This window comes from Gymnoscopelus braueri (genome assembly GCF_963280865.1).
Source record: "Gymnoscopelus braueri genome assembly, chromosome: 22".
NCBI classification, from domain to species: domain Eukaryota; kingdom Metazoa; phylum Chordata; class Actinopteri; order Myctophiformes; family Myctophidae; genus Gymnoscopelus; species Gymnoscopelus braueri.
The window spans coordinates 33,823,197-33,847,555 of NC_137624.1; the positions used below are offsets into that span (position 1 = coordinate 33,823,197).

At 42.8% G+C, this 24,359-nt stretch overlaps 1 protein-coding gene across 3 annotated transcripts in view; it reads right to left on the reverse strand.

The window, feature by feature from the left end:
- Window positions 1–299: 299 nt before the first annotated feature.
- olfm1b (olfactomedin 1b) overlaps window positions 300–24,359 on the reverse strand; it is a 36,626-nt gene continuing 12,566 nt past the window's right edge. The window contains exons 1-6 of one of the 3 annotated variants that reach the window (XM_080418712.1): window positions 23,537–24,182; window positions 18,745–18,894; window positions 15,858–16,013; window positions 12,901–13,120; window positions 4,825–4,931; window positions 300–2,315 (exon numbers count right to left, since the gene is read on the reverse strand). In XM_080418712.1, the coding sequence (XP_080274838.1) occupies window positions 1,641–2,315; window positions 4,825–4,931; window positions 12,901–13,120; window positions 15,858–16,013; window positions 18,745–18,894; window positions 23,537–23,686 (1,458 nt within the window). In that variant the 5' untranslated portion in view covers window positions 23,687–24,182 and the 3' untranslated portion in view covers window positions 300–1,640. Of the gene's footprint in view, window positions 2,316–4,824; window positions 4,932–12,900; window positions 13,121–13,511; window positions 13,993–15,857; window positions 16,014–18,744; window positions 18,895–23,536; window positions 24,183–24,359 lie in introns of those variants that run through there. The other 2 variants (XM_080418710.1, XM_080418711.1) reach the window with 2 other exon arrangements.

The following is a 24,359-nucleotide window of genomic DNA, read 5'->3' on the forward strand; positions in this document are numbered from 1 at the left end:
AAATTGGAAATACTCAAGTAAAGTACAAATTCCTCAAAAGTAAATGTACTTAGTTACTTTACACCACTGCTTCAGTTACAAGTTATACTGTAAGAGTCCATTTGGACCCCTGGTGGTCCCCGGAACCCGCCGTTTGAGAAACAGTGGTTTAGAACAACTGGGGGGGGGGACATGGAAGATTGGTTATAACGTGACAAGAACCTCAGAATCAGGTTTATCTGGTTTATTGACACGAATCATTAACTATCTCATCTCAGATACAACACATTTCCAGCAAAGCGCAAAAGAGTGAAGTGCCATTGTCCTCTGCAGGGGGAGGGAGGGGGGGGAGTACATTGAAACAGCATTATCCTTCACTAGCGGTAGGTAGGGACGGAGGGGGGGGGGGGTATATGACATGAAAAAGCATCATCCTCTAAAGGAGCGCTCTCAACTACAGGCAGATGATTTGAGTAGACGATAGGAGAGGGCCAGGTTTCCGGAATACATTGCTTAATACATTCTATAATTATTATTTTTTTGTTCTTCAGAGAGATATGAACTAGATAAAAGTCCTCCCACGCGGCCCGAGTAAACGAATACAAAGAAGCAAAGCCAGTGCCAACAGTTACAGTGATACAAGAACATTAAAAAAAACAATCTGAATGAAAAACAACTCAACAAAACTAAAGCTGAATACAAACAAGTGAAAAAAGCAAATATTGTTGCAAATCTTCTAATCCTGCAGGTATTCAAACAGTTCTGTTTACGGCCCACCCTGCCTCTCTTGATTTCTTTTTTAAAAATTGTAAATAGTTACGGCGTCATACAGCAAAAAAGACATTCAGAAGAGCAGACCAGAGTGATAAAAAAAAGGAACACTCATGCAACGAAAGCCTGTTTCACACAAAGTCACAAATACGGGATAAATCATCTCAAACGAGAGAGTGCTGCCAACAGTCAGTGCCTTCAGGTCTTCTTTTTTTAGTGGACGTTGTTGTTATTGTTCTTCTCTTCATAGATATTTGATTTTGCTACTGTACTGATAAAAAGGATAGGTGAGACAGACTGCCGTCGTAGGTTCTTCCAGGATTTCTGGCTGGAGCTCCCACCCCTCACCATGTCTGTCCCATGGGGCCTGGGGGGGGTCCGGATTGGCAAACAGTTCATCACTAACGCAGTCTTTGTCCAGGACAGGACCCCCCCATGGCCAAAAGAAAGGTGAGGTGGAAGGATTACTGCCCAGTGCCCAGAGACCCAGATCCACAGGAACAATCTTTTAGGGTTCTCTTTTTTCCCCCCAATATAAAAAAGGCGTGATGATGTTTTTTTGGCATCTATCTTTCTTTTATCCAATATACGGCCGACCTTTTAAATCTATTCGTATTACAATCATCTTCTATACAGCAAACAACGTAAGCTTTATTTTCTTTAATAAACGTTAAATAATTGATATAAAGTAAACTCTATGCACATTCAATCCACTTTGCATTCATTTTTAATGCAGTCTCTCCATAGAAGTCATATGATATAGTAAATAGGATGGTCTTTAACCATGAAGTCTTTTTTATTTCAGTTATATTTTTCGTATATAGGGAGCTCTCTACACAAACGATATGTGTGTGTACGGTGTATCACGTCTACTCCGCTCGTTTCCGTGGTTACAGTTCCTCGGAGCGGATGACGTGGAACAGCGTGACATTGTAGAGGACCTGGTGGCCATTGTTCCAGGCGTAGAGGGCGCGGTCGCGCGGGTTGTAGTCCAGCATGGAGATGTGCGAGTACTTGTTCTGGAAGGCAATGTCGATGTACTCGTAGGTGGAGGAGTTGGTGGAGTAGGCGTAGTAGACCTTGGTGCCGCCGGAGTAGCCGTTGGTGACGTAGAGCGTGCCGCAGATCATGAAGGACTCGCCGGCGCTCCTCTTGGGGTGGTTGGTGGTCCAGCTCTTGACGATCTGCAGCGTGTTGGGGTTCAGCTTGCTGATCACGATGTTCCCGGCGTTCTGGTTGGTGGCGTACACCGCCCACAGGCCGCCCTCGTCCACCATCAGGTCGATGTCGGAGTGGCCGCCCCAGGCGTAGTGGTAGGCGTTGTTGAAGCCGGCGTAGTCCAGCTGCCGGGACTTGCTGATGGAGGAGGTGCGGAAGTCGAACTTGATGATGACGTGGCTCTGGAACTTGTTGAAGTAGATGGAGCCGTTGTAGACCACCTGGCCCGTGCCGGACCACGGGTGGGGCAGGCGATGCGACGTGAAGTTGTCCGTCGTCATGAAGTCCTGCATGGACTTGTACTCCCGCACGAAGCGGTTGTTGTGGTAGCCGTCCATGTACCACACCTGAAGGGGACGAGGAGGGAGAGAGAGAGAGTGAAAATAATGTAGGAACAGAGTGTTTTACTGCAGTGGTTGTCAGAATGCGGTCCTTGAGGGGTTTCAGGGGTCCCTAATTAGCGTATTTACAAGCACACAACACGTCACGATGTGACTTGCTGTGAGACGATTATATTAGACAGATTTTGAAATGTATTTTTTTTTATTAGAAAAGCTTGTAGATCAGCTATTTTTGGAAGGGGAAAAAAAGATCTTCAACTGGGAACACAAATCTTCTTTTATGGGGGTCGGAATCTTTTCAAATCATCATCAATTTGACATGAGAATGTTTGAGAACCACTGTTTAACTGTAAAAACAACAACAACATACAGTACTGCACAGACTGCAGAGATAAAAATCTCTCATCACCACGAGTCCTCAGCGTACCTTTCTGAACATCTACATTATGTATGCAGATCACCCATAACCCTGCAATCTAAATCAAATCAGGCTGTCAACAAGGTACCTAATTAAGTCAGAGCTGGCATCTCCGGGAGGGGCAGCCTCAAACTGAGATCTAGGCTGTTTCTGACTGCAGAAAGCCACAGGATGACAGCCACAGGGTGGGACGGGTCACGCCCCACAGGGGTAATGCCCATCATTCCAGATAAAAGGCCTATCTGAGCTTCCCTCGAACACCAACCTAATGCCCCCGTCCATCCCCTTCTGGCACCCTGCAGTGATGGGCTGAGAGCATAAACATCTCACTGCCAATTTGTTTGGCGGTTCAACTATTTCCTCCATCTCAGTGGGAGTTGGACACACATCTACATCCTGAACCCCCCCCCACCCCCACCCCCCTACCTGCACACACTGTAGTGTAAAAGTGTAAAGTGTAAAATGATTTAGATACATGAGGAGGGTCCCTACCATAGACCGTAAAAACATATGGACAACGTTACGCCATTGGTTTCTAAATTAAGCCTATTTTTGAGCGATTTCAAATTCGCCATCGCCATCTTTCTATTGGCTGCAGACGCAGCGAGGGCGGGTCTTCACTCGGTAGAACCAGTAGAAACCCTAGAAACATACCCTACTTCATCATTCATTTTAAAAATTAATGGGACCATAATTTACTAAACGCATATCATGATGATTTAAAAAAGACTTTAAACTAGCTATTGAAAACATAAAGTGTTTATGAGAAGGTTTACTAAGGTAATAAAATCAAGTGTAAAGTTTGCCCCGAAACCTCATTGACTTCTATTGAGATTATAATGTATTGGAAACGGTAGAAGGTGAAATACTGACATCTGCTGGGCCATTAATAGGAACAGCAGGCTGAACGAGAACACGGAATTGAGCTTCAATTCCAGCGAAGGGGGTTTGCCCCTTGGTCCCCACCAGGGATCCTGTTCAGACTCCACCTCACCCCCTACTTCAATCTCCCTGTACTCCTTCTAAGCCACCTTCTCTCTCTTGATTGATGCTAGCCACTGACCAAGATATGGCTGCAATGCAGACGTAATCTTGGTCTCATAATTTTTTTGTTTCTTACTGTAGGTTTGTTTTTCTTGACCGCAAATGTTAAGCATGTAATTCAGATGGCATATTATTTAGACATAGTTTCATTGTTTAGCTGGTATCCTATAGTTTCAATGAACAGATTGTTATTTAGGCACTACACTGCATTTGATGTGTTTGCCTTGCTTATTGTAAATCACACTGGATAAGACTAAGAGCATCAGATAAATGCCTAAATTGTAGATGAAACAAATCTAAGGCAATCCAGACATGAAAAGACGGACAGTCATTAGACATGTCTGCTTTGATCAGTTTGACTCACTTTTCTCTCTCACTGACTCTCAGTCTTTCCATGCTGTTGAATCACTTTCATTGCCCAATTAAGTGCCCTGCTTCTGTTTTCACAGTGTACTTAGCTGGGGGACAAGATGATGCTTATTACTATGGAAACCATAACTTCATATGGAACGAATGCGTCACAGAGGATGGATTGATTAAATGTGATTAAGTGTAAATAGCTCTAGTAATCGCTATTCGTGTTGTTGCTGTAGAGAGCCTTGTTCCCCCGTCTCTCCAGCTCTTTAATAAACAAAACAAAACATTTTCAGATTAGGATACCAATTGGAAAATAGAGCTTTAACTTTTTATTTTATTTTCTTGCCCAAAATCTGCCCAAAATCACTTATTGGTGTGACAATAACTTGATTGGCATAGATTTGATTTCCTAGACCTAAGGAATGTGCGGCGTGTGTACACAGCATGTGTTGACCATATGACTGCGGTCATATTTAGGGTGTTTAACATCCAAAGCCCTCTCTGCTGGTGGCAGCCTTCCTTGCATTACTCACTGGGCAGCCTTGGCTCTTCTATGAGCCATACAGATTTATTATTGTGCATTAGCATTTTAATGTGTTCAGTAATGAAAGCCGGGTCATTCGCCGAGGCAGCAGATGCTTAGACCTTCCAAACTAAATCAGGCGGCCTGCAGAGGTAAATCACAGGGGTACTTACCCTCGTATCTCCCTCGAGGGCCTGGGGGTCCGTCATCCATGAACCAAATCGAGATCCAGAGGTCTTGATGGTGATGGGTTCACTGATACCCGTAAGTTTGCCACATGCTGCAAGGAAAAGAGTGAGATACAGAAACAAACACGATAATACCAGAATTGCACAGTTTTTGAACTCTATGATGATAAAATTGTTCAGCCTTGTGTGAGATTCAAACACTTTTCCTCTTTGAGCCTGATTTACTTCGTCGTACCACCGGCGTCGTGTGCCGAAAATGACAGATCTACAAGCTCACCACACGTCCCATCGTGCAGAGTTGTGAGCTTATAGATCTATTATTTTTGGCGCACAACGTCGTTGTACAACGTAGAATGAATTACTGGCACTATACAGTATGTGCACGAACTTACATGTTTGATATCTGCTGCTAGTATATGGTGTCTCTCACTTGCACAAGAGACAGTGATTCTATATCTACTGCTAAGGGTGGTCTCTAGGGTGTTTAGGATGGTGAACTTCAGATGAAGGTTTGTCCTCTACACCATCCTCTATAAGAGACTGTGATAGTCTGTACTGTATGTGTGTACATTTTGACATTGTGTCCTTTATCTGACTCTGTTTCCTTTGTTCCTTCTTGTGACTGTATTTTATAACTGCAAATCATTGGATGTCCGTGGCAAATCGGTCTGTAACTCTGTAACTCTGAGAGTGTTCAAATGGAACCAAATGAACCCTACGGATCCATTTGGTTCCATTCGTGCACACTCAGAGTTATGGTGGTCCTTGCAAATAAAACGTTAGAGAACCACTAGTGCTAGCTGGACTCATAATGTGCCATACATAGTGTCATAGTAAATCAGTGTCATACATATTCTGAAGAAAACCTGGAGACTTCACATTCAGTAATTGGGTTTTTTGATGAAAATAAGAACATTATGGTGTGTAAAAAAGAAAATCAAAAATTTGCCCCAGACAAGGTCAAGTCTTCGTGTACGGAACCCTGCTTCAGACGCGTATGTGTGACTGTGCCTTGAGGCAAAACCTCTTTGTACCTGTACCAGCCTTTGTCTGGGTATGTACAAGGGACTTATTATTCAGTACCAACATCAGCGTGTCTGTTTTTGTCTCAGTGTGCCTGTGAGAGGGAGAGAGAGCGGAAAGACATAGAGAGAAATAATGGAAGGCTCTGTTCTGCTCCTCTGTGCTTAGTCTAAGCCGGTATAGTCTTAATTACTGTTGATTGGAGGTGTTAATGCGAATTTGACAAAACTAATCTTGTTATCTCCCATGGCTGAGAGCTGGTGAGACTAATTTATTAAAAGCACACAGACAATAACATCGCTCTTGTTTGATTTTTCCGCTGTACAACAACAACCCTTTGTACCGACTTCTACAGCGAGCGCTGCCATTCATCTGGATGCGAGCCACTGTCTATTGTTCACTGTGTTTGGGCAAAGATCAATTAGATGGCTCTGATTAGTGCATTTCATCCAGAGAAAGTAATTAGTTTTTGGATGTGCTCATTCACAGAGCGGGACTCTGATAATCGGCCATTTTCAATCATGTCCACAGTCACAACTTATCCAGATCCATTACACCCTCGGTTTTTCATTACTGAATTATTTTGTTCTCTCTTTGTTTTTTTGTCCTCTATTCCCTCACTTGTGCTGCGTTCACACGGGCAGATACAAAGATACAAAAATACTCATAGCATATTTGTCGCTTTGTATCCGTGTCGCTCAACACATGATTATAAGTATACATTAGCATTACATAGTCACTTTTATGAGAGAAATGGCATAACTTTGAAATTGGTAATCACAGCTACTATGAGGCAATGTTTGTTGTAGCTTGCTAAATGTACTATTTTATATATTCGGTCGGATTTGTATATTTATATTAAACTGACTATGCGTGAGTAGGGTTGGGATCCGGAACCGAAGGAACTGCAGGAACCGGATCCAACATTGAGGAACCAGAATCGGTTCCATCAAATTTGGAACCGTTTCCGGAACCGGTTTTATCTATACACTGTCAGAGCTGGCATGTGGACTTCATGTCTGCTATACAATTACAATACTAGTGGGTCTCAAACCTATTAATTTCAAGGACCACCATAACTCTTGAGAGTGTACAAGTTACAGACCTGTAAGGGACCATTTGGAACCCCCGATAGAAATCTTTAAAGGGAACCATAAAGGAATCGGACCGTTAAGAGGGAATCGTTAAAATCCTAAAAAATCCCAACCCTATGCGTGAGTGTACAGTATGTGTGTACAGTATGAGTGCATGTAAACTCCCATGTGCATCATATGTTCCATGTGTGTGTGTGTGTGTGTGTGTGTGTGTGTGTGCATCACACCTCGGCAGCAGCTGAGAGACAAACATCCCGTCACGTGTAGATTTTTACTATCTCTAGTGGGGGGTTGGGAGACCCTTACGTAACCCTCGGTGGGATTACTCTCCGTAGTAATCCACATGGCCATTGATTTATTTATTTATTTTCCCCTCTAATCACGGGCTCTATCCTTAGACGAGACCCCACATGGGGGGGGTCGGGTGGTCTAAATCTCCTATTGGCCTGAATATGCCTGAGTCGTGTCCAGAATGCATGGCAAATGGAAAAAATCTAATAGATACTCCAGTGGAAATGTAATATATAAAATACTAAACCCTCCCCATCGGCCCTTTCCCCTTTAATGTATAATATAGTCTCTTGAGACAAACTGTTGCATCACACAATTTTCTAATGCTTCAGCCCTAAACCAGTCTGTATAACGTGAAGTGCTGAAAATGCACAGAAATAAAGCGGATGTCCCGCCTCCTCTCCCGCGTCTGTTTCGCCGTGGCAGTCAGTCACGTAAAGAAAATCTCGCGGTGAATAAAACGCGTAGAAGCTTATGCTTAGCAGAAATGGAATTCAACAAATAATTGTATTTTCTGTGTACTACAGCATTGGTTCCCAAACCTTTTAGCTCGACACCCAAAAGAGAAATGTGATGTCTTCCCGGGACGCAAACAAGTGAAAATAGCAGATCTACAAGCTCACAACATGTTGCAAGTTTGTAGATCCATACATCTGCTTTTGATATCCCCCTCTCTGGTCATACATTTTTTTGGGATATGTTTTATCCCTGCTGGCTAGCCACTTAAATCCTTTAGTCTTAGTGAAACAGACCTGCAGTTGCAACTGTACTCAGGCCACTCTTTGTACTCTTTGCCAAAAATAGCCGATCTACAAGCTCACACACCTGTTATGAGCTTGTAGAACGGCAATGTTTTGGCTAATGTTTCCCCCAGAACAGGGATGCTAGGGGGGGGGTTTGAGTTGTTAAGCAAATGTACCCCCCTTCGTGTTTTTTTGTACGAATCGAGCCCTGCTGTCTGTTCAGTGCACTATGCGGCAGTAGTTCTAAAATAGTGCTGGCAGCGAGAAGCGTGTCATTGGCCGTGTGACAGTGTGTGGTGGCGCCGTGGCGGTGGTCATGTGGTGTGACTCGTGTCCCTGCTGTCCCATCCGTCAGTAGTTTAGTGTACCGGACCGCTAGATGTGTCTGCATCTCTGCAGTGGTGGAAACACACTCAAAGTACAGTACTGCACTTCTCTGTACAGTTTTGAGGTATACTTTTACTTTTCTTCAGTTTGTCCATTTTCCAATACTTCTTTATACTTTTGTTTGTACTCCACTGCAATTACAAGTTACATTGTAGATTTGAGATTATTGTAAAAAAGAAACATACATTAACCAAATTAAGCCATATTTTATACTTAGTGAGCTTGTAGATCGGCTATTTTAGAAAGATTTTGACACATTCTTTTTTACTTTTGAAAAAAAACGTATAAAATGGGCCATTCATAATGAGTACTTTCACTTTTGGTATAATTTAAGCATATTTTGACGCAAATACGTTTGTACTTGTTCTCAAGCAAACTTTCGAATATACAACATTTACTTGTAAATGAGTATTTCATTTTCAAAGTAGCACTACCACATTGCGGTATAGCTGCTTTTACTTAAGTAAACATTTGGAGTACTTCTTCTACCACTGCCCCTCTGTGAGCACATCCCAGCGCTCTGGGGGCGTCACAGGGTGATTTATTTATTTGATTATTAGCCAGCGAGCTGCCATGTCCTTCTGATGGATGGCCATAGGGTCCCTACAGTCACTGAGCTGATACTTTTGCCAGCACCAAACAGCATGAGTCCTGACTCTGAGTGTTCATCTAACTCAGAGTATACAACTGTAACCAAATGGACCCGTAAGCCGGGTTGGATTTGCTGGGGTGGGGGGGGGGTGGTGTGGAATCCATGCCTCTGCTTTTGACATCCCCATTCTGGTCATTCATTGTTATGGACAGTGGGGGATATGTTTTATCCTTAAATATATGTATTTCCTTTTGGGAAATGGAGAGTGTCTGATATGTTTGATATTGAATATTTGATAATATAACTATTTAACTATCTAATAAAAAATATATGTTAACCACATACATCATGGCATCCCTAATTTGGCAAATGTTCATAATGTGTCAAATTCTTTCACACATATTATTCAAAATGTGCCAAAAATCTTTCACAATTTTCTATTTTTTATTTATATTAAAAAATAGCACATCTACAAGCTCAAAATGTGTTCCGGTGCAACATAGAAAATTGCCCATAAGAATCCCATTTGGTTACAATTGTGCACTCTCTTACGAATGCATTTCCCTCAGCATCCTCTATCATTTCCAAGCCTTGGTTAATGCCTTTGTGTTTTGTGGTAGGGAGGCACAGTATGTAGGGCTCAAATTGCAACCACCCATGTTTTGTTATTTATGTTCTTAGATAAGTTAGCTTGTATTATTTGAGTTCATTTTGTTTGTTTGTTCTTTTTTGACTGTGCTCACCCAGATGTCTTTACTTCCACTAACCATAATAAATGGTCTTTGGACTGTTAACCAGCATGTCGGTCAGCCTTGGGGGGTCCAGGGAAACAAGGAGGAGAGACAACTTGTTTTGTGCCTCGGTTTCCCCAAGGCCAGCCAGGGCGGAACACTTCCCCCTCACCATCCTCTTATCAGTTCCTTCAGCTGCACACACAGCTATATATTATTCAATGCTCTAGTCCAGTGGTCTTCAACGATTTCAGACGATTTCACAGATGGCTTCCTAGACTTGTTTGAGAGCACTATAGACTTGTTTGAGAGCACTACAATCAGTGTTGTGTAAATTAACGTTTGTTTACACATAATTTTTCTATGAATTTGTTGGATTCATGTTGTGTATATTCAAACATTTAACCACTTAAACACTCCATACTTTGTAAACTTGACCGTTGGCTTTACTTGGGTCTGCTCCTTTTTTCCTCTACACACCAAACCTCTTGGCTTGTAGATCTGCTATTTTCAGCTAATGTTCCCCCCAGAATAGGGATGCTAGGGTTGAAGTGGTTAATTACTTTTTTTAAAGAATTCCTATCACACATTTGGCAGCCCCCCCGTAGTAACTCTTGAGGACCCCCTAGGGGTCCCGGATCCCCTGTTTAAGACCTCTGCTCTAGTCTGCACGCTGTTTCACAAGCCCTCTTTCGTAAAAAAAAACACTTTTATTTGCACTGCCTTTCTTTCTTTTCTAGTCGTCGCTGACTTTCACAAGGGGCCGTTTCAATGACAGGAGTATGCCAGCCAGGGCATGTTGGTACGCCAGTGTGAGTGTGGTGGGCGTTTGTGAAAAGTGTGAGGATGAAAGGCACGGCAGTCCCTGCCGGCCGGCCTCTCACAGTGGGTGACCTCTGCTTTGTGCCATCTGATCTCACACTCTCTGGATGGACCCCTGAAGCTTCTCTGCTCTCTCTTATCCTCAGAGGACCGCCGCCCAGATAAGAGGGACAGTGTGTGCATTGATCTATGAGTGAAGGCAAGGCACGAACGAACGAACAAACTAACGAACAAGGACTTTTGTTCCAAGGCCAGTCTCGAGTGGAACGGTATGGAGAGTACATACCAACAACATATTGTTGCTGTCGGGCAGAAACCTCTTATCTCCACATTCTACATGTTTGTGTTTTTTCGTAAATTAACATCCTACTTGATCATTAGATCTGCTACTTTTGCCGTTTTTGAATTTGAATCCTGAAAAGTAACAGATTTGGACATGAGGTTTCCACCCGACAGAGACGATATTGTATTTAGGATCTATCTATCTATCGGATGGATCGATCTGGCTATCTCCCCCGCGAATCTCGAGAACCACTTGATTGATCGACTTCAAACGTGGCGTGTGTAATATCGCCAATATCGCCAAGGGCCTGAGTGGGTAGTCCACCGAATCGGTGGTTGTCCAGAAATATCTGTAAATCCCCAAATCTCTGTGTCTGTTTCCTGGTCTGTGTCGCTTTTACGCCCATATATGGAGATCCCTGATGTAATCAATATGATGTCATAGTCATAGATTGGCCTCCAAGTATGGGTGATTGCCTAAACAGAAGGCATTTTCCCACTGTCTTTCTTTATGCTTCAGTACATCATGGAATAAATTTAAACAGTGATAGAATACTCATGTTGAGACTGCCTGTTCTTGTAATAGATCTTAGTCACTGCAAAGTGTGTGTGTGTGCATGTGACAAGATTGAGTTGTCCTTATGCTGCGTTCACGCTAGCAGTGACAAAAAGCTACAAAATGACCAAGCGTCGTCAGCTACACTGTCGCAGAGTCGCTGTTGAAGTGTTACTCAACACGCTTGTTGACGTCATAAAGCGTGCCTTCCTGTGTGGGAGAGGCAAGTGAGAAAAATATCGTTGCTATCTTATCTCCATAATTTAACTTTTTGTGTTTGTTTGTAAATTAATGCCCTACCTGATCATACTAAAGACACCTGCCTGAGCTTGTAGATCAGCTATTTTCATTCCGCGACACCCGCACAGCTAAATATAGCTCAGGCACAGCACCATGGGCTGAGGTGTGAGGATTCTCTGACAGAGGCTAAAAACGGACCTGAGAATCCATCACATGCACATGCACATGCACATGCACGAGTGCGTGTGCGTGTGCGTGTGCGTGTGCGTGTGCGTGTACATGTGCGTGTGTGCGTGTGCGCGAGCGTGTGTGTGTGTGTGTCAGACAGACGTGGTGATGATGCCACCACATAATCACCACTCCTTCTGTTCCATCACAGGAAATCACTTCAATGTGTAAATTTGGATTCACAATCTTTCACAGAATAATAATGTGTGAAAAATGGCACAGACAATTCTGACAGGTTTACAGGTGTTCTCCCCTAGAAGCATTTCATCAGAACAACAGAACAGCCGTTAATAATAGGGATAAATCAGAGGGACACTTTGCTAGAGGTTTGGGTAGTGTGGTTACCTTGCCATGATGTAACTCCAAATATCTGCAATAGTTGATTAGAAATTGAACAGTCAAATATATTCTCCCCTTTGACTTACACTGCACAGTGAAACAGGTCTCCAAGTCGGTTTTATCACATAAATCAGTGGTTCTCAATCAGTGGGGGAACTTTTGATGCATTGCTGCATCAAAAGTAATCGACAAACTATACTATAAAAACTGGTCAAACATCGGCCAAATTGTCAAATGTTATAAATATTTTTTTTTTACTATTTGAAGATCCGAATCGAATCTGCAGATTGAGTCCAGATCATCTTTTTAAATCAATAAGGAGCATTATTTTTGGATAATAGCTATCGAAGACATCTCGCCAATAGTTACGTCATGGCAACCCAAACCTCCAGTGTCACTGTCTTTTAAGCCTGATTTATACTTTGTTAGTGCCAAAATAGCCGACCTACAAGCTCACAGCCCATTGCATCATCATGACTTGTTGTGAGCTTGTAGATCAGGCTATATACGTGTGGGACACCATCGTACAGTGGAGTATACTTTAGTGAAGCAGTCACTCACATCTAATGTTCCTGAAAATGTTTCATGGTACAGTATATGGTCTGAAAATGCCTGAGGGTCTATACTTCTGTTCTGCTATGACTTAAACATCCTCCATTCATGTTAATGTGTGGGAGTGTTCGTGCGTGCGTTGTGCTTTCAAGTGTGTGTCAGCAAAACTTTCTGTGCCTACCTAATTTTTGCATGCATGCTCGGAGTCTGTCCTCAAGATTTGACACTCTGTTGTGGAGCTCCTCGTAGTCATAGGCCCCCATCTCCTCCTGAAGTTCGTTCAGAACTGACGTCAAGTTCTGGACCTCGTCCTTAAACTGCAATACCAATTTGGCATCGGCCTTGTACTCCTCCAACACTGGTATCAACGGTCTAAGCTCCTCCATTTTCGCCTTTATGGCCTGAAAGGATTAGAATAAGGCTCGGTTCAGTGTCAAGCGCGACAAAGAGAGGAGACCTCCCTTGTCCAGAAACAAAAATAAAAAATGGAGAAAAAAAATGAATCACCTGTCTGGCCCTGACTACACTGCTCTATCCTGACTCTTACATGAAGACCCCCGTCAGTCGGTGTGTGTCTGTGTCTGTGTGTGTGTCTGTGTGTGCGTGTGTATGTGTGTGTGTGTTCTGTGTGTGTGTGTGAACAGTGCGTGTGTCCGTGCAAACAAACCCCGGGCAAACATTCTTCTCCACTCGCCGGGCGAGAAGAGAGAGAGCAGGTTGGCTCCGTTCGTTCCGGTGTTGACCAGCCATTTTAAAAGCAAGCCACTCGGCACACCCACAAGAATTTGGGAAAGCTTCTTTATTGGTCATCATTGTTTAAAATGCAACATCTTATTAAGGGTTACATGCTTTTACATGTCACACACAACAAAGTGTCTCCAAATTTTTTTACGTCTATATTTCCTTTTAACGTAGATTGTTTAGTAACCAAATATGCATAGACAAAAGCCAACGTAAAATAAAATAAAAAATTACAACAATTAGTCAATAATAATAATAATAATAATAATAATAAAGAACTTAATCTATTTACGTTTGAAAAAAGCTTTTAGATGGAAAACTTTGACAGCAGTAACATGCAGGAAGAGATCAGTGGTTGGTTGGTTTGGGAAAGGGGTGGGGTTTCTTATTCTTAATGGTGCTAAAGGTAAATAAAGTGTATGACACCCAAAATGCTCTCATCAGTACTGTGGCCCAGTTCGGGGGGACCTGGGAATGGGAATGACCTGCCTCTTCTTCCCTGTGGCTCTCTTTACATGTCTTAAAGTTAGCCCTGCAAGCAAGAAGATACGACACACTGTTGGACAAGGGCTATCTTACTAACCTGTCTAACAGACACACATGCACTCGCACACACACGCACACGCACACGCACCCACACACACACACACACACACACACACACACACACACACACACACACACACACACAAGCACGTACACAAGCACACACATGCATGTACACACATATACACACACATTTGATTATAGAACATTTTAGGCATGCATGTCATAGTAAGATGCAGTTTAACCACTTTCAAGTCAAAGTAAAATGTATAGAAAAATAAGATTTCCAAAACAGCAGCTCCTCAAGCTCACAAAGCGTTGTGATGTGACGTGTTGTGAGCTTGTTGTATAGTAAGTATAGATTATAAAGTTTAATTCAGGCTAAGAGGTTAATATGCAGGCAATAGCATGCACAGAGTATGACAATGAATGGAGATGAAATTGCTGTTGATGTGTGCAGCTATTGATTGATTGATTGATTGAGTGATTGAATGCTTTATTAGTCAGAAATGTAAACAGTGCGAGGTACAGTCAGACATTAAGGCTAAAAGGATGACAAAAAAAAGTCCTGGAGACTTGTTGTCCTATAGGGTGAGATGTCTATTCCACTGTATAATTGAGGGCATTATACAATTATTTATGTGCATTAATTCATGCAAAGGTGCCTTAGTATTTTGTTTTTTGAAAGTAACAAGTTGTAATTGTGTTCTTGGTGTCTTATAATCCCATAAGGGATGTGAAGACTTGGAAATAAAAGCTCATGCATTCATTCCTTCACAAGGGCTTAATTGTTCAACCAAATTACATACTGTACAAGGAAGGATGTGCTAAATTTTCTGAAACAATATTGTGGTATGGTGGTCTTAGCATTACTTATTACTGTAGGTAACTAGGTAACTCATTAGGATAAAAACGGTATTTCAGTATGAGGAAGGTATAATAATAACATTATTGTATTATTGTACATATCTTTATGCAGACACACCATTGGTCTTGTGGTAATAAGCACACATAGGCCACCATTTAATCAAGTGAGAAGTTGATGAAAATAATGCATGCTTGTCCACACTAAATAATCCTGCATAGCATAACCAGTTCAATATCTTTAGAACTTCCCATAGTAGTGGAAGTAGTTGGAGAACTGGTATAGAAATACAAACGGGAATAATGATTCTTTAAAGTTAAGACTCTCCTGCCTTGAATAAACTACAGGTTACTTGGCATGTGAGTTTGGTGCTGTAGGCAACCAACCACATCAGTAGGCGTACGCGCGCACACGCACACGCACACGCACACGCACACGCACACACAAACTTGACATGGCTGTGCATAGGCTATGATACAGCTATAGGGCTGGGCAATATATCAATCGATATCGTGATATGAGACATTTGGACACCGTAATATTGTGGTATGGGATAAGTGTTGTATTTTCCTGATGTTATACTTAAAACCTGTGTCAATCATCTTCAAGGCGATGCGTTATAAGCTTATACAGTAGATACAGTGGAGGTATTTTCACTGTTTTTTTGTGTGTTTTTTTTCAATCATTTTATAGTCCTTGCTCCCATTTTTTCCTTTCTCTCTCTTTCTGGAAATAACAAAAATGGAGCTTGCACAAAAACTAATTTCACCCACTGTTTTACACCTGTAAAACTGTGATGTGACAATATAAAGCAGATTCTGAGTCACAATGTGATATTATATCACAATATCTATATCGATGTGTTTGCTCAAAAATATTGTCATAGTTGGTTTTGTCCATATATGGCCCAGCCCTAAGCTGTATAGCATGGTAGAATGGCGGTCATGCAGGTGGATCATGGCTCGGAGCTTGGGGCTCCCTCATACCTTGTATTGCTTGGCCATGTTGGCCTTGTGGTTCTCCTCCACCTGCCTGAACTTGGTCTCCAGGCCACGGAGCTGGACCTCCATCTTCTCCACGTACTGCAGGTCCCTCTGGGTCCGCTGGTCCAGGACCTGGATGGACTGGGTCATGTTCTGCACCTACAGCGGGAAACGACACATTGGACTCAGCACTGAAACACAGCTTATAATTAAATTAAACTTAACTGAGCATCCAATGTGAGAACAAAAGGCCACATTGGCAACAGACTTGCAACATTTAGTTTTTTGGCTCGGCTCCCCACTGGCAGCGTTTACATGAAGCATTGGCTGCAAGAAGCGTTGAGCGACTTACTCATCCGAACAGAAAACTCAAGTCTGACACAGAGCCAACTGGTCAAGAGCCCTAAACACACATTGTAAGCATGCATGCTGTTAAGACTGTTAACTCATTCGATCCGGGAACGCATCTGTGTCATTTTAGATTTTAGCTATAAACATTATTTTTATACTTTGGCTATTCAAAAAATTGCAGATCTACAAGCTCATAGCGCGGCACCGAGTGCTGCGCTACGAGCTTGTAGATCTGTTTTTTAAGAACATTTTTAACTAAAATCTTTGCTTCTGGGGGGTCCCTGGCACAAAACATTTTGAGATTAGGGTCCGCGACCAAATGCATATAATTTTGGGGGTCCTTGACATGAAAAGCTTTGAGCACCACTGATATAGCAACATAACGGTTTTCAGAAAACTGACATTTGTAGATGCGTCACCGGATTGAACGGGTTAAGACTGCTAAGAAAAAGATAAAACCTCTACTGTGAAGCCAGATATTTTGCCGTACACACTTGGCGGGTCTCCTTTTTTTTGCTCAGGAGAGATCAGTTGATCAGTGTTGTGTTTTTCCTGGCTGCTCGTGTGATGGCAGGGCAACAAGCCAGCTCATCTACTCTAGCTTGTTTTGAGATTATCCCTTTATGAACTAAAAAAAGATTCTAGATGAATTTAGATCAGTGGTTTTCAACCCTTTTCATATCAAGGTCGATTATTTATTCGGCATTTGGAGCCACGGACCACCATTTGATGAGATTTAGACTCTCAGACCCAAGACTTATTTTGTTATCGTTGGATACGATTTTGTCCACGATTCCATGCTGTATTGATGTTGGTACCATAGGAGAGATGACAGGCAAACGTTGATCAAAATAACAATTCTTTAATTAAGTAATGCAGATGTTTAACGATAATTTAACTCTTGAGAGTGTAAAATGAAACCAAATGGACCCGTAACTGGGTCCATTTGGTTTCATTTTACAGTCTCAAGAGTTAAAGATCTATAAGGGTCCATTTGGTTACCAACTCTCCATCATTTAGTTGGGGACCACCTGGAACCCCATCAAGGACCACTGGTGGTCCCCGGACCACTGGTTGAGAACCACTAACTTAGATGATCTAGGCCAGGGCTTGTAGGGCTGCAACTAATGCCTTCTTAGCGATTATTATATTGATTACTTTTTTGATTAACTGTCTATTCTTGAACCAATTTTTTTAAAATAATGTTTATACATTTTTCCTAAATTAACGACGTTTTTTGGCCGAACTTTACACTTGATTTTATGACTTTAATAAACATTATCATAAATACTTTATGCTTCCAGTCACTAGTTTAAAGTCTTCTTTCAATCACCATGAGTTGCGTTTAGTTTAGGTAAATTATGGTTGCATTTATTAAAATATTAATGATAAAGTAGGGTGTGTAGGGTTTCTACTGGTTCTACCAAGTGAAGACCCGCCCTTGCTGCGGTTGCAGCCAATAGCATTAATTTCCGTTAGCATTTTCGGACCGGATATAGAAAGATGGCGGATTAGAAATAGCTGAAAAATAGGCTTCATTTACGGTCTGTAGAAACCAGGGGCGTAACGCTGTCCATATCTTTTACAGTCTATGGTATCACTATGAAAACACATTTTCAAAAGGGTTCAATTAGAATTTTGTTAAAACGTTGTATTAGGATTAAAATCTTAGTGCTTTGCCAATTATTTGGGGGCCCACTTGCAATACAGAGTGACAGGTTGAGAACCATTGATCTCTAGAATGATTTTTAAATAGCAGTGTATTCAGTCTAACAGCCCTTGTGTATTGAGCTGGGTTGCATCATCGTGTGCGTTGGCTGGCACTGTATGAGAGAAAACACTGGCTGGGAGAGGAGAGCTGCTTCCCATGATGCAACGTTCCCAGGGAGCTCATTAGAACTTGACTCCTATTCTTCCCTTATGGGCCGAGAGATTGAGAGGCTACAAACATGTACAAATCCGTTGATGATCTGTGTGTGTGTGTGTGTGTGTGTGTGTGTGTGTGTGTGTGTGTGTGTGTGTGTGTGTGTGTGTGTGTGTGTGTGTGTGTGTGTGTGTGTGTGTGTGTGTGTGTGTGTGTGTGTGTGTGTGTGTGTGTGTGTGTGTGTGTGTGCATGTTCTTGCTGCCTGGGCCAAGAACAACGACTTTGAAAGGGTTAGCTATTATATCATAGCTGTCGGGCAGAGACCTTGTATCTCCGTATTTCAACGTTTTACTACTTCTTTGTACAAGAGTGTCGTGCAAAGGTAGGGAGAATCCAAGAGGAGACGATCTGCAAGTTCGCATTGTGACATGTTTTGAGCTTGTAGATCTGCAATGTTTTTGCTATTTTGCAAAATTTAAGTGAAAGTGGTCTGTTTAAAGTCTGATTTTTATAAATATTTAACCAACTGGTTGGGCCAGTTGCAGTTACCAGTTAACAAGAACTTGTGGTTAAATAATAACTATACTGGATCCACTGGAACGCAACGCTTTCTGACATACAAGGTTCCGCCCCGACAGCGACGATATGGTGGAGCTTTAAGTGTTGATAATTGCCTTTTCTAGCAGTTGTCTCAGTTGCTTGGTGCGAGCGTCCCGTGAGCACATGGACTGCTGGGGGGCCACCACGGTGCACACACACCTCCCCTCACTATCCTGGGCTGAACTGTACACCTGCCACGACTCCTCTGGGTTCGCTGGCAACACCTGCAGACAGAAAGACACACACGCACACACACACACACACACACACACACACACACACACACACACACACACACACACACACACACACACACACACACACACACACACACACACACACACACACACACACACACACACACACACACACACACACACACATGCAGGTAGAAATCAGAAGGTGTTTGATATAATGTGCATCTAAAAAGGGTGAGCTGAAAGGGTGAGCAGGACGTAAGAGGTAAAGACAAAATCATGATGGCATTGATGAATTGAATGCATAGGACCACAATGGAAACAAGCCCTGTACTATTTTGCAAACAAGTATTCAATCAAAAATCAATGAAATAAAAAAATACCAAATAATGGCACGCGAAATTAAGGATCCTTTTTTTTTGTTAACTACTTGAATCCTATAGAGTCTATTCTGGGTGCAAACATCCACTAAAATAGCATCGCATAGTGACGTGTTCTGAGCTTGCAGATCGGCTATTTTCGCAGGAGATATTTGATGTAGAGGGAAAGGAACTAGAGGACCAAGTTTAGGACCAAAGGGGAGACCGGTCAACGAAGCATATAGGATTTAAGTTGTTTAATTGACACTGACGGGTTTTGCTGCATAGAATTCAGCATTGATCATTGAAACCCCTAACCATGGGACTCATATTTAAGCAGTGCCTGACCAGTTAGATATAGCAGTGGTTTTCAAAGTGGGGTCCGGGGAACCCCCAGCGGTCCTTGAGGGGGGTCCAGAGGGTCCCCAGTTAAATGATAGTTTAGTAGTTTAAGTAGTTTAATTTAACGATAATTCAGTTCACTTAGAAATGATTGTATAAACAAAACATCTTCAACCTATCTTCATGTAATTGGTCTTCACTTATACTCATGATAATATGGTACCATTTTTGTCTACTCGGTCTGTGTCTCAGAGGAGGGCTGTATTCAGTTCAGAATCCTGCCTACCAGTGACATCATCAATGGGGAATCCAAGCTATAGAAACTGCAGGCTAGGAAAGTTACAATGCTATAATGGAAGCCATTGTTCTCGCGTTAATAAAAATCGCCCAGCGATGATGTCACTGGTAGGCGGGTTTCCGAACTGTCCACAGCCCTCCTATGAGACACAGGCCGAGTAGAAAAAAATGGTTCCACATTATCATGCGCATTAGTGAGGACCATTTATATGAAAATAGGTTTAAAATGTGTGAAGTCGTCCTTTAAGTGACTGTTCTAACGATATGTTTCAGTATCCACACTAGTATGCATCTATTCCTCATATAAAATTATAAAATTTAGACCATAATGCCTCAAACATATAAACACATTTCTTATTAGGGTGATAGGGTCCCTAATCATTCTGTGTTACTGACTTGCATTAGCCAGTCAATGTGGGGGTCTGGGTCATAGAAGTTTGAAAACCTTTGAGCTAAGGCAGCTGGTTCTCAATGAGGTTTCCAGGGGGCAAAATGAGGAACAGTTTAATTTCACTATTATTTCCCTGGCTAGACGTTATCAGCCCAATAAGAGAATGTATAAGATCATAGAATTCACTCTCAATTATCTCCTCACCTACAGTAACAGCATAGACAGAATGATGTACTAATGTCTAACAATAAACATCTTCTCATATGGGGGTCCCTGGCAAAACGTCTTTCCAAATGGGGGGGGAGGGGGTCCGCGGCCTTTTATCAATCTGGGGGTGCATGACGTGAAAATATTTGAGATCCACTAGAACCACTTGAAGCCCTCAGTATGTCAGTACTATCTGTGATGCCACACACATGCACGCACACGCGCACACACACACACACACAGCACCACTTGTTACGTAATGCGTGTTAAATGCTAACGCACGACTACACACCTTGCCATCTGGACACGACAAGGCACCAGGCTCCACCCCACTTGATGCCATCCAATCAGTGGATGCCAGCCAAAGAGAAGAGGGAGCCAATGACACGGGTCCAGGCTTTACTACCATTACTTACGACCATTACTCATATTCTGTTCATTCACCACTTTCAACCAGTGTCCCTATTAGTGGAATTGTAGACCCAAAAAAAGTCCAACATTCAAAATATTTTTCAAAAATACTGAAAATAGTAGATTTCCGCAACAAAAAAAAAAAGAAAAAAAGATAGTATAAAATTGGGCTTAAGTGTACCCTGTAACCACTTGAACCCTGTATACTTTGTTGGCCGGGGTCCCCCAGGGCTGTATCCTTAGCCCCCCCTTATTTTTCCCTCTACAAACAGCCAATCTACAAGTTCACAACGCGTGGCGATGCAACGCGTTGTGAGCTTGTACTGTAGGTCTGCTACATTTGCCGGATGTTTGCTCCAGAATAGGGACGCTAGGATTCATGTGGTTAAAATGTTTTGATGCTAACAATAGGAAGTGAGCTATGACATTAGACATTCAGGGAGCTTTCCGAAGTTAGAACCCCAGCTACTGATGAGTTATATTTAGGCTTTTTTTTATATTGAAGGAAGTGAATATGCAAATAGATGACTTTGAACAATCAAGATCCGTCACCACAGTGATGCTGAGCCGAATACTAATGCTGCAAGTCTGAGGGGGGAAATGTAGACTGCATCAGCCTGGATAATTAATGAACTGACAGACTTGCTGATTGAGTGAATGACAAGCAGTGACTCTGCAAAAAATCCAAAATGAGTACCGGTAATTACAGACGCTGCCAAGCCACCGCACTTGTTTTCTACCTGAGGATGACAGAGTCACAGGACACTAGAGAGACCTCTCTGGCTGGCACCTGTCCTCTCTTACTGACATTCCTCTCTACTAGAAGCCAAAAGCCAATATCCCATTATCACAATGTCCAAACAAGGAGTAATATGAACACACGCACACGCACACGCACACACGCACACACGCACACACACACACGCACACACGCACACGCACACACACACAGAGAGAGAGAGAGAGAGAGCGATAATCCCTTGAGCACATATTGGTTGTATCATTTGTCACTTTTTAGCACCATGTGATACAGTGACTGAGTACCGATCCCTTGAACAATTATTATTATTATCGTTTTTTTCTCTGTTTTGTGTACTGATCTTCCACAGTTACATCTCCAAGTGTCAACAAGTTCATTCTGCCATTTAAATCCATGCTAGCCTAGCAATCAAAAATCAAGATCCTGTTAAAAACCACCTGAACCCTAGCATCCCTATTCTAGTGCGGGTGGACGTTCGGCAAAAACTGCAGATGTACAAGCTCACAACGTGTCGCAACGCAAGGCATTGTGAGCTTGTAGATTTGGTGTTGAAGGGGAAAAGGAGGGGGCCTAGTACAGTGTGTAGTACTTAGTGACTCTGGTCAACAAAGTATATAGGGTTTAAGTACATAGGGTTTAAGTGGTCAAGTAAGAGCTTAATGTGGAAAAGCTTGACTCCATCACACAGTATAGCTGCTGCCTACTGCACGTTAAACTCTCCTCCACAGAGAGGGTGCAGCACACAAAGAGTCTGGCACTCACTGCACTCCCTATAATTTTCACCTTGGACGTTTTTTATCAATGACAGAGCGAGAACCTATCATCATCGTCTCTTCAGCGCGCGCCCTTTTTTCCCCACTACATCTCTCTCTCTCTCCTCTCTCTCTCCTCACTCTATCTCTCTCTCTCTCTCTCTCTCTCACACCCCTACAGGGCAAAACAGCATCCCACCACCATCAGCATCAGGTTAGTATAGATGGGGGTCATACATAGAAAAAAAGATGCATATTCCCGCACACACTTTTCTCTGCTGTATTCATGAATAAAACAGAGAAAAGAGCAGCAGAGAAAAAGCGGGAGCATACATTTATTTTGTATGAATGTTGTTTTATTTATTTTTTTATCTAAGGCCATTTTATACCCCCAGTACCACAAACCTTTTTTTGAGAGTGTGCATGCTGAATTCTTCCTAGAATAGATGGGGGGGTAACATGAAACCCCGGGAGACCAGCAATTAGCATGCCGCCGGTACACATCTAACGTCCAGCAGATTAGACCAATTGGGAGACAATAAGGCACTGGGTCTCAACATGGGCTCCGGGGACCCCCAAGGGTCCTTGAAGGGGGAGGGGGGATGTTCCAGGGGGGGGGGGGGGGTGTCCCCATGCAGCTACATGATTGATAGTTAGGAACCAAATGGACCCTCCCAGATCTGTGCCTCTGAGAGTGTGCAAATAGAACCAAATGGACCCGTAATAACACTGAGGCTTTTAAAGTGTAGATCAGAGATAAAAAACAATGAAATAAATAAATCATCTCATATCAAACCAAGTGGACCGTTACAGGTCTGTAACTCTGAGAGTGCAGCAGGTACAAATGGAACCAAATGGAGGATCTACGGGTCCATTTTGGTTCCATGTTGTACACTCTCAGAGCAGAATTATCTATGCTATAGGGATCTCATGAGATACATACAGGGGGGGGGGTCCTTGAAATGAAAAAAAAAAAAAAAAAGGTCCACAATCACTCCAATAAGTCACCCAAGAGCACACATACACATGCTGATTCTGATCAAATCAAGTTCTGATTGATTTTTAATATCAATCAAACCCAACTATATTAGCTCAGGGAGGGAGTGGAGGGGACAGACGGACAGACAGACGGGAGATGTCTGAAACTTACTCCGGTGCTCCGGTCGGGGTACCCTCCCTGTGCCACTGACAGCTTGGTGGCATTGAGCCCGACCAGCGCGGGCAGCGTCTGCGACATCCAGTTGGTGATCATCGCCATGGTGCTGAGCACGACGCCTATCTTTAGCAAAGGCACCGACATGATCGTTGCGCGCTTCGCTCCTGTGTGTTTTGTATTCCTTTTCCTTTCCTTTCCCCTCTCCCGTTCCTATCCCGTCTTCATTCTACACATTCCGGCGCTGAGAAGCAAGAAGGAGAAGAAGGGACGATGATGATGGGGATGAGGCCGTTGTTTCTGTCGTTGAAACCCATGATAAAAGACGCGCTCTTCTTATTGTGTTGTTCCATCATCATCAGCTGCACCGAGTCCGGTTCGGTGTCAGGTCTTTTCTTGGACATCTCTAGGTTGGATGGAGGAGAGACCCAGAGCGGTTGATAGATAGATAGATAGATAGATACCCGATTAACCGTCGGTCAAAAAAGCAATTACGCACGGTCGATTAAAACCGATGAAAGACAATGATAAAGCCCGAGACTGCAGCAGCAGAATGGATATGTCTCTCTCTCTCTCTCAATAGGAGGATGTTTATGATGTGTTCTCCTCTCTCCTCTCCGCGCTGGTCTGTTCTGGTCCTCCCTCCCGCACGCACGCACTGACTGCTCCTCTCCTCTCCGTTACTAGCAGCCTGTTTGGTGCACGCTTCTCTCCTCCTCCTCTCTCTCTCTCTCTCTCTCTCTCTCTCTCTCTCTGTCACTGTGTGATTTTCTCTCTCTATCTCTCTTCTCTCTCTCTCTCTCTCTCTCTCTCTCTCTCT